Source organism: Myotis davidii, unplaced genomic scaffold (assembly GCF_000327345.1).
Source record: "Myotis davidii unplaced genomic scaffold, ASM32734v1 scaffold1494, whole genome shotgun sequence".
Taxonomy (NCBI): Eukaryota; Metazoa; Chordata; class Mammalia; order Chiroptera; family Vespertilionidae; genus Myotis; species Myotis davidii.
This window is the reverse complement of record NW_006286246.1, coordinates 5,198,736-5,210,186: the sequence shown is the minus strand read 5'-3', so window position 1 is coordinate 5,210,186 and position 11,451 is coordinate 5,198,736. Positions and strand designations below refer to the sequence as shown.

Sequence of the window (11,451 nt, the reverse complement as noted above, 5' to 3'; positions counted from 1 at the left end):
TCCTGAGTGTGTCCCTTATGGATCTGAGGAGTTGTAATCTGGATGGTCCCACTCTGACCACTGGGTACACTGGCTCTTGGATCTAAGGAGGTGCTAATTTAGCCTCTTCCGGAGGCTACCCAGTGGGAGCTATGAAGAGATCTGTAGATTCCCTTCCCTTTTTGGGGGTTTGGAGGTGCCCAGCTGTGAAGCAATGCAAGTTGCTGTGGGACCTTGGGTCTTCTCTTGAAAGTTCTGGGTATGTCTGGCACAGCTGAAATTTGTTAGGTAATTTTTAGATTGCAAAGGACCAGGGCATTCATATGCAAAAGGTTCTGCCCCAATTTGGATGGGGCGGGGTCTCAGGGAGTCAGCAGGGCGGAGCAAGCAGCTATGGCTGATCCTCAGCCCTGCCTTAAGGGGCCCCGCGTGTCAGTGTCCCGGTAATCTCAGTGTCCCGGTAATCGCTGCAAGCACCTCTGAGGGAAAGCTGCCCTCAACTTCCGAGTTCTGCCCACTGCCAGACAGTCCCGCTTCTCCCCGTATGAGTCTAGGTCCCCAAAGACTTACCCGGAACTGGAGTTCAGAGCAGTCGGGGGCTTGTGACTCCCTCCCGATTCAAAAGAGAGCGGTGTCCTCAGGTGCCAGCCCTTGCCGCATGCGCCTCCGTACCTCTGCACTTGCGCACCTCCTCTGAGTCTGTGTGCTTTTCTCTTTCCTTCTAGTTGTACAATTTCCACTCAGCCAGCCTTCCTGTGGTTCTGAATGATGTCCATTTTGTCTTTTAGTTGTATTTTTGAATTTGTTGTGGGAGGCAGCAATTTCCGGTGTTTACCTATGCAACCATCTTGGTTTTCCTCTAGAGTACATTTTCAATGGGCTACTGATACCACCTTCTCATTCCCACATCAAGCCACTGATTTAAAAACACTGTGAAGGACATTATACGTACTACCTCCTTTCTGAAACACTGAATCTGAGACTTTCTTCTCCTGTCACCCCAGAGCTATACACAGCCAAGCCCACAACCAGAGCTCCAATGAACACTGCCATAAACAAGGTGCTATGTGCAGATGCAGAAGTTTCCTTTAAAGATTTACCAATATTTCAAAGAATGAAGCTGTCACAAAGATATGCACAAAAAATATTTATTGTCCACCTCACATTACCAGGTAGGTAAATGGAGATATGAAAATATCCAAAATCCCCACCGTCAAGGAGCTCACATTCTGGTAACATTTATATAGTATACAGGCATCTTCCAAATGCTTTTCATGCATAACCTCGTCTCTAACTCTTCATAATCCCATGGAAGAGTAACCCTATTACGATCTCCGCTACAGAGGTAAGGAAAATGAGGGCCAGAAATGGTAAGTAATTTGCCCAAAGTCAGAAAACAAATAGCAGAGCCAGCCAGACGTCTAGGTCTGAGTCCGTACTTTTGACAACTATGCAGCACTGCCCCTTTGAAACTTTAATAATAATAATACAAGCACTTTTAATCAAGTGGAATGAATTCACTCACAAAGTCAAGCTTATATACAAATGGGGGAGCATATGTGATGACCTCTAAGATTTAAGTGGCCAATATCTAATTCATAATTCTGAAATAAATCTTTTCCCACACTGCCAAAATCTGACAGACTCCTTTGTTTTATTTGATATTTATATTTTTTAGAGGTGAGATAAAGTTCCTAATATATACCACAAAACAATACTACTCTTTTGGTGTGTATTAATAACCCCAAAGAAGAAAAGCTCAAAAACTACATGCAGATCCCAATTTTGCCAAACTCAAATTCTTTTTTTATTTTTTAGAATAGTTTACTGATTTTTAGAGAGAGGGGAAGAGAGAAGTGAGAAACATTGATGTGAAAGTGTAACAGTGATAGGCTGCCTCCTGCACACCTCCTATCGAGGATGGAGGTGCAACCGGTACGTGCCCAGGCTGGTACTACAATCAAGCAACCTTCCAGTGCACTGGATGATGCCCAACCAACTGAGCCACACTGGCCAGGGCCAAACTTAAATTCTTTTAACAAATTTAAAATCAAGGAATTAAAAAAAGTTACCTGGAGAACCAAAATAGCTTTGTATTAATAAACTTTTGCTCCTATGAATTATACTAACTTTCTCATTTAAACTGCTTTGTTAAAATAGACATTTTGAAGTGCTAAGAGTTGTCTATAACTCATATACCCACCTATTTGATATGCTTGTACCTGGATATCTGACTTCAAACTCGACACCTCTAAATCAGAAACCTGTCTCTGAACCCTCACCTCCTTAACCTGTTCCTCTTCAGTCTTTCCTAGCTCAGGAATTGGCAATTCCTGTAACTCCAACTGGTCAAAACCTCTGAGCTACTCATGACTTTCCTTCACACCCCATTATTCAGTCAACAAGTCCTTTGGCTTTAAGTTAACAATCTATGTAGCATCCAAGCATTTCTAAATTCTCTTGTTCAAGTTCCCTGCTGTTCCCTAGTTGGTCTCCTTCCTGCCACCATCACCCAAAGGCCTTTCTCCACACAGCAGCCAGAATGAATCTATTAAAACCCAACCAAGTTCATTCACTCCTTGGCTCAAAACATCTGAATGTCTTCTCCTTTTCCTCAGGATAGTAGCTGACATCCCTCCTGGAGCCCTCAGCCCCTACATCATATGTATGGCCCCTCTGCGTACTCTGTAACCTCATATCTTACCACCCTTCCCAACATGCTATGGCCAATGAGTCACTGCACTTGCTCACTCTGTCTGGAATGTTCTCCCCCAAGGTGATGTTCATGCCCACTCCCCCATTTTTTACTATAAACACATCCTCACCATGGATCTGCTTACCCCACTTTATTTTTCTCCACAGCACTGACTGCACCTGAAGTAAATATTCATTTGCTTACTGTCTGTCTCTGTGAATGCAATGCCTGTTTCACAAAAGCAGAGACATTGTTTAGTTTGCCCTCTACCTGCCTCCTGGAAAAAAGCCCGGCAAAAGGACCACATGTCATCACCTGTCTGCTTGGCTTATCCACCTTCTGATGATATAAAATGAGCTGCTCTCACTTGAATGCATCAGAATCCTCTATGGGGCTGGAAGGCAGACTGCTGGGGTTCCCCCCACCAGGGTTTCTGATTCAACTAGATACCATAGTCCTAGAACCACATTTTAAGAACCACTCATCTAGACAATGTTATGACCCCCGCCCCTTTTTTTTTAAAGAAAAATGAGGACCAAGCAGATCAAGGTTATATGCTCGAACAAGGTCTTAAAAGAATTCTATGTTAATGACTAAACAAGCAGATGAGAAGACTGACCCCTTTTAGGAGACAATAAAATACCAATAGGTGACTTCAGTTGAGACAGCTGCCCAAATCACAATTTCTCATCTCTAGGAATCATTCCAAGAACTAGGGCATGTCCCTAATCATGGCAGATTGGTCCAAAACACATTCTCTAAGAATCTAAAGTAAGATAAAGTCTGGAAGGCACTGATTCCAAATTATGTTAAGAGTAAGGCTTGCAACAGAGAAGGTCCGAAGTCTTCCCTAAGATTCTCATAGCTGCCCTGATTCCGTCCGAATCCTTTTTACTACATCCAATTACCTCCCAAATTCTTTCTTTGCCTATGTTATCAATAATTTTTGTATATTTGCAACCAAAATTACTTATGTGCTAAATTTATAACAAATTGTCCTGGAAAAGCAAATTGTGAAATATCAAAGCTTTTTTCCATTATTCCAACTTACGGCACTCTCAATTAGTATATTGTAAATATAACCACTGAATTTTAAGAGTACACTACACATCATAATTTCGGACCTTATACTGCCAACTCTTTCTCATATTTCAGAAAAGTCTCTAAAACCTAGCAAAAAGCCACCAATTTGCCTTTATTTAATCAATAGGTAGTTGATGCCTATTATGTCCAATATCATGCACACCTGCAATAGCAATTAATAACAAAAACAGGTTCTTGAGTTAATGCTGGGGTCCAACCCCAGCAGGTCCAGGGGTCCCCAAAGGTGTGGACGGAGTCGGCGAAGAAGGAATGACACAGGGACAGCGTTCAGTTGATCAGCAGCCTTGCCAGGATCTCTAGCCACAATCTCCACCAAGTTCTGTGTCCATGTTCTCTTGCTGGGTTCTCCAGCCACGTTCTCCAGGTTCTCCAGCCAGGTCCTGTAGCCATGTTCTCTCGCTAGGTTCTCCAGCCAGGTTTGGTTTAGGTTCTCCAACCAAGTTCTGTAGCCAGGTTCGGTCCAGGATCTTTTGCCATGTTCTCTCCAGCGAAGTTCTTCTGTCTCCCCCATTCCAGGGAGTAAAGATTATGTAGCTTAAGCATGATTGTTCGTAGTTAAAGTGATTAATTACCCGCCTGGCACTTAGTTAAGAGGTTTTATTCCCTCCCTAACTTCAGGGGGAAATCCCTACCTGGGGAAACAACCTTTCTCAGAGAGGTGACCTTGGTTAAAACACATAGTGCCAAGAAGGTGAGCAAAAATATTAAGAACAGTATGCCATATATGCCAGGTCCCTTGAAACAGCAAGGATGGACCGGCTCCCGGCAAGTTAAGTACCTTTAAATACCTTGCTGGGTAGAGAAAGAAAAATAAGAAAGAAAAATATCAGCTAGTAAAAGCTATTTCAGAGGAAGAAACTGAATGTGAAACAATGAGCAACCAGATTGCTTCTAGATCAGATGCTCAGGAGAGGCCTCTCTGAGTGACATTTAAGCTAAAACCTTAACGACAAGAAGAAGCCGGCCAGCAGACATCAGCGCACAGCTCACGGAAAGGTGTCAGGCTGGGAACAGGCTCAACTTGTTCGAAGAGTCACGGTAACTACAGAGTGTACTGAAAAAGAGGGAGTCATTTACAATAAGGCCAAAAAGATAGAAAGGACCATACCAAGTAGGGCTTTGTAACAAACGGCAAAGAGTTTGGAGCTATTTATAAATGAACTGTACAGAACAAGGAGGCTATCTGCAACAAAATGCTTATAGAGAATAGTTGAGCAAGGGATTAAAAAGAACAAAAAATGCGTTGCAAACAGTTGTTATCATAGAAATTTTAGAGCCGAACAGGCTCTTAGCTGTCACATGGTCCAAACTCACATTTTACTAAAAAGACAATGTGGCCCGGGCTGTGGCGTCTTTGAGGTCAGGTCACAGATGAGCTGAGAGTTGTACTTAGTGCTCTCGAACATTCAGGCCAAAGCTCTTTACGTAACTCTTGCCTTGATTTGAAATCTAAAACTAAGTCTTTACTATGTGCATTTCCAAAAGTGACCTAGCCGCATTCAGATGAAAACATACTTAGAATTTTTTAAAGTTATCCATGCCAAATTATTCACCTCTAGTCCTCTCATGAACTTATTTCAAAATGGCTGACAATGCTAAAGTGTTTACCATCAAATATACCGCATTCCAAAGTATGTACACAGAAAAAATATTGAATAAAACAAAATATACTTACATCTGGGTATTCTTTTACAGGCACATAAAGTTTCTCTTGTAACTGAACAATAGGTCCCACAGCATCAGGCAATTCCGCACTCCTCTTCTCCGCACTGCCATTTAATGTGTCATTGTACATGTCTTTCCGTACTCTGCTAATTTCTGTTAAAAGTAAAAATTTTAAATGAGTTAGACGAAAATATTCTTGCTAGTCCAGGAAAGAAAAGGGGGAAGGGGAATTTCACTGGTAAAGTGTTAAAATTCAAAGAAGTAAAGAATTGTTGACCTACCATTCTCTAGATCAGGGTTGGGCAACCCCTGGCACGCGTGCCAAACATGGCACGCCAGTAACTTTTGCTGGCACGCGAAACCCTCTCTTAAAATCTTCCATTCACAATTTTTTTCTAATATCGACTTTTTTATTTTTCAGATAAATTCAGTGGTGCATCTTAGATAAATAAGTAATTTTACATAACAAGTTATCTTTAAGACCATAGACATGGATTGACGAGCGAGGGGAAGAGCAATTTCTATGCCTCTGCCTTAACTCTCCCTGCCTTCCTAGATCCAACCAGTATACCGTGTTTTTGTCGCTCGAATGAATTTTATTATTTCTTCAAAGTTCTTCACATACGTACACCTTAAGAGATATCAAGTAGGCGTAACATGTTCTCAAAAAATTAGGGTTGGCACGCAAAAGAATTTTGAGTCAGAGATTTTGCTGGTTTTGGCACGCACTCACAAAAAGGTTGCCCACCCCTGCCCTAGATTAAGTCTACAGGACTAAAGCCTCAAATTTATTTCTACTCGAAATTAAATTTATAGACCAAATAACACATTTTATTAAAACTAACCTCAGAGCCCAAGTTCTTACCCACTGTGATATAAATCTGTTATTTTATCTAATTCTCCATGCATATATGAGGCCAGAAATTCCAAATGATAACTTCAGTCAAATAAGCATCATAAGAATGCCTATCAGATAAAACTTAATACCAAAGGCTGCCTTCTACTTCAGATACACAGATTTTTTTAAGTTCAGCAGAAGTCTGACACTCAAATTTAGTATTTAAAACTTTAGGAATAAAAGAGATATGTTAGAGAGGGTATATAGAGAGAAGGACTGAACGAACCTTTGGAAAAGCAACATTTAAGGGGTGAGGAGAAGAAGAGGGAAACCAAGAAGAAATCGTAGTAGATAGAAATAGGGAAGAGGTGTCAAAGAACCTAATAAATGACAGATAACTATTATTACATCTCAGGTATAAATATACTTCTTTAAAATAAAGTATGAGATATCTATTTTAATGAGTCAAGTCCTGTACAAAGAAACTGATTAATTCTTTTAAGAATTCTTTAAGCTTCTACATTGTGCTAGAGCAGTGGTTCTCAACCTTCCTAATGCCGCGACCCTTTAATACAGTTCCTCGTGTTGTGGTGACCCCCAATTTCATTGTTACAAATTGAACATAATTAAAGCATAGTGATTAGTCACAAAAACAATATGTAATTATATATGTGTTTTCCAATGTTCTTAGGCGACCCCTGTGAAAGGGTCGTTCGACCTCCAAAGGGGTCGCGACCCACAGGTTGAGAACCACTGTGCTAGAGGCTCCTGACCACTGGTACCCAATAATAAGGGTTGTCATTATTAAATGAGCTGTAACCATCTCTCAGGGGTGGGCAAACTTTTTGACTCGAGGGCCACAATGTGTTCTTAAACTGGACCAGAGGGCCGGAACAAAAGCATGGATGGAGGGTTTGTGTGAACTAATATAAATTCAAAGTAAACATCATTACATAAAAGGGAACGGTCTTTTTTTTTTTTTTTGTTTTAGTTTTAGTTTTACTCATTTCAAACAGCCGGATCAGGCCCGCGGGCCGTAGTTTGCCCACAGCTGCTATAGATTATAACCTCCTTGGGGAAAAGGTTTGTGTCCAGTAGGATTTAAAAATGCAATCCTTTTTATTAATTTTTAAAATGTACTTTATTGTTTTCCAAACATGGAATTTCAATATATTGTTATTAAGGAACTATCAAATATCACTTTAATTTTCTTTCTTTATTTAAAATCACTTTCAGCTAAATAAAATCTAACACAGCAAAAAGGCATTATCGAAAGTGTTCTTATTTAGTCATTAAGTCTTCATTAGTGAAAACACTACTCTAATACAGTTTCTACTTCAATGATGGCAATATTCATTTTATAACAGATTTTCTCTCTTAAAAACAATTTGCCTATCAGAGCTAAACAAATATTTGTTTCTGAAAGCAAATGAAATTTTCATAAAAAATCAAAAGAAGGTATCCTGGATTGAACTATATTATAAGGACAAGATCTCAATTATTTGTTTTACTTATTTCCAGTTTCATACAATCTTTCCTAAAGAGGGCCGGTACCAAGTTAGTGTATTTCTTAAATTAGCATATGACAGTCATTCTCTAATCAAGTGTTCAACAACCAAGTAACAGGTGAAACGTAAATATTGCTTAGGTAATTACAACAAGTATTTAACCAAAAGGAATTAAAATTTTTTAATCTAATTAAAAGTAAACATATATCCTTTGGTCCCAGTCTCTATACAAAAGCACCTTCAGTATTAGTTTATTACATTTAAATACTCTTTTTGAACTGCCCACAGTACTACAATAGTTTGAGAGGGGGAATGATTTTCCAGGTAAACATTTTATCAAATTATAACACACAAGAGAATCAATTATAAATGAGAAAATTCAGATGCCTAGATTAAAAAACACATAAAGCGCCCGGCCGGTGTGGCTCAATAGTTGATTGCTGACCTATGAACCAAGAAGTCAAAGTTTGGTCAGGGAACATGCCTGGGTTTCCAGCTCAATCCCCAGTAGGGGGCATACAGGAGGCAGCCAATCAATGATTCTCTCTCACCACTAATGTTTCCATTTCTCCCTCTTCCTTCCTCTCTGAAATCAATAAAAATACCTATTTTTTTAAAAAAATAAACATACAAAACCCAGTAACCTTCACATATCCAACTAGATCAGCCGTGGGCAAACTACGGCCCGTTTGAAATGAACAAAACTAAAAAAAAAAGACTGTACCCTTTTATGTAATGATGTTTACTTTGAATTTATATTAGTTCACACAAACACTCCATCCATGCTTTTGTTCCGGCCCTCCGGTCCAGTTTAAGAACCCATTGTGGCCCTCGAGTCAAAAAGTTTGCCCACCCCTGAACTAGATGATATAATGGAAGACATATTTCCAACTTAAGCTATATTTCTATAAACATTTGTGTGACTCTTTTATTAATAACTGAAAGTTCCATGAGACTCTGTTACCCTCTGTCTTCCCAGCTTCTAGAATCCTGCCTGGAACATAGTGGGCTGGGTCCTCAATTACTACTCAGTAGATTGGATGGATAGGTGGGTGAATGAAGGGAGGAATGAACTAGGTAGGGCGTTGAAGTAAAACAAGTCACGGGTTCCCGCTCTCAAAGAACTTAGTCTAATGTGAAAGGTATATAATATGAAAGGCGTATAAACAAACAGATAACCTAACGCCTCTCTGAACAGTAAGGGCACAGAGACAGTGGTAGCACAAAAGCAGGAGTCATCAACTAGGGCAGGTATTAGGGTCAAGAAAGAAGTCAAGAGGAAAGAAAGTCTGATATTTTTCTAATGACAAGGAGTCATGTAAAGCAAAAGCACACTCGGTATAATTAAAATTCTGTTTTCTTAAGATCAAGTCTTTTTACCATGTTTCTTTCAGTCCCTACAATATATCACTCAATATAATAACTGAACACAAATTCTATATGAAACAGTACATAAAAGATGACTAAGACAGTGCTAGTTCTCAAGGAATTTACAATCCAATGCATCGTGGATCTCACCAGTTGAGAATGAGTATTACCCTTTATTAACAGCAACTTTCTAGCCAGAAAATCATTAGCACTTCTTGGCATGGTATTTATAACACTCAAGTTAGAACAAGTTTTGGTTTGAGTTCTAAGAGCAACTGCTTGTGTGATTTTAAACAAGTTTCTTATTTAACCTTTATGTGCCTGTACCTCATATACTAGTAATTAGAGGTTGCTTTCTGAGTGACTCAGTTGAATCCACTGGTTTCCAACCTCCGTATACAAATACTCCATTTATTTCCCCTCATGTTTTAAAAAGTTCTGTCTCCAAAATTGTTCATTCTATTAAGTCCTGGTGGTCAGAGCTTTGGTTTATGTTGATATCAAGTGATATAATCACAGTCAAAAAGGCATGTCATGAGTATGGGTGACACTCTAATTCCTTCATAGGTGGTGGATTCACAGATGCTTCTTTATGAAACACAGGAGTGCTTCAAAATTAGTATGTTTCATATGTTCTTCTGTTACATCAAACATAACATGACAATGCTCAAATGTTCCCTCATCTCCACACTCACTACCTACTTCAAACCGCAGCTGTGGTTCAGAGAACTGAAAGTTCAGAAACTTTTGTTTACTCACCTAGTATAAAAATTTTGCCATTTGTGACATGAATAGACCTTGAGAATATTATGCTAAGTGAAATAAGCCAGTCAGAAAAAGCTAAGAACCATATAATTTCACTAATACGTGAGATATAAAACTGAAACTCGTGAACACAAACAGCAGTATGGTGGTTGCCAGAGTGAAGGGGGCTGGGGTGCTGAAGGGGGTCTAATATATGGTGACTGAAGATTTTACTTTGGGTGATGTGCACACAGTGCAACCAACATACAGATCTTGTATCATAGAAATCTACAACTGAAACCTGTACGATCCTATTAACCAATGACACCCCAATAAATTTTAGTTAAAAAAAAACTTTCCCATTAATAAATCAGCATTTTCCCAAGTTTAAAAATAGGTAAGTAAAAATCCACACTACACTGACCCAAAAATATCTCTAAGATCAAGACGATTTTGTTTTAGGCATCTCTGAAGCTCTTAAATGTTACAAATTTATTTTACGGAACCAAAATCTTTCCTAAACTTTCTTCCCACCCCAATTCTCCAAAGCTCATAAAATAGGTCAAATGCCTCTTTCATATGACAGTCCTACAAATATTTGAAGAGTTCTGTAATATCTAGTGTCTTCTTCTCTAACCTGCATAATAGCATGGTTTTATACCCTCCCACTCATCTAGACACCTAGATGGTTAGATATCTAGATGGTTAATTTGTCTTTGTCCCTTTTAATATAGAAAATCCTGTATGCCATACAGCCTTCCCTAACAACTGATAGGTATGAAGACTGAGGTTGCCTACCCTCCAGTCCCAAATATCCCACCTTCCAGTGCATTCAAGAATCCCTATACTCTTTGCTGAGCACATAACACTGCTGACATGCTGGTGGTGGTCCCAATCCAAGCCTCCACCATCGATACAATTCTGCCTCCACGGATGCATACCTACTGAGTCAATTAAAAACATGTTTGTGGTTCTTTTCTACTAGACATAGCCCTTCAGACTTAAGTTAATCTTATCAGTTGACATTCTTTAGGAATGATTATTCTGAGTCTAGGATCCAACTAACTGCAATTTCATTGAACACACACTTCTCTCTAACCTGCATGCTAAAATGCAGGCACAACTTATCAATTACCTGACAAAAATCTGAAGCCACACTAGGACCTGAACCTCCTTCCAGATCTATCAGTTTAAACAGGAAATAATCTGTTTTAGAATATACGGGTTGTGTCATCAAGTTTAGAATATAAATTTTTCAGTTTTAGAGAATAGTCACCTTTCCACCATTCAGCTCCTCTAATATTTCCATGTTTTCTTGAACAGTCATCATATTTTTTCAAATCTCAATGTCCTGAAAACTAAATTTTTGTTTAGGACTAAAACTTTGTTTCACTTATGCTACTTACTGTCTAGTCATATTTCTCTGCTTTAATTATCTTGATGTTTGTCCTTTTGCAAACTAAAGCTCAATTATCGGTAAATAAATTCTGTTTAGAGAAGGGAAAACAGTCACTGCACAGTTCTGTTTTGTGACCTGTTAATCTACATCA

The 11,451-nt window shown here is 39.1% G+C and overlaps 1 protein-coding gene across 1 annotated transcript in view; it reads right to left on the bottom strand.

Moving 5' to 3' along the window:
- Window positions 1-11,210, bottom strand: part of QKI (QKI, KH domain containing, RNA binding) — an 88,738-nt gene extending 77,528 nt beyond the window's left edge. Inside the window, exons 1-2 of the mRNA XM_015560025.1 lie at window positions 11,178-11,210; window positions 5,454-5,642 (exon numbers count right to left, since the gene is read on the bottom strand). Of these exons, the coding sequence (XP_015415511.1) occupies window positions 5,454-5,642; window positions 11,178-11,210 (222 nt within the window). The remainder of the gene's footprint in view (window positions 1-5,453; window positions 5,643-11,177) is intronic.
- Between the last annotated feature and the right edge of the window lie 241 nt (window positions 11,211-11,451).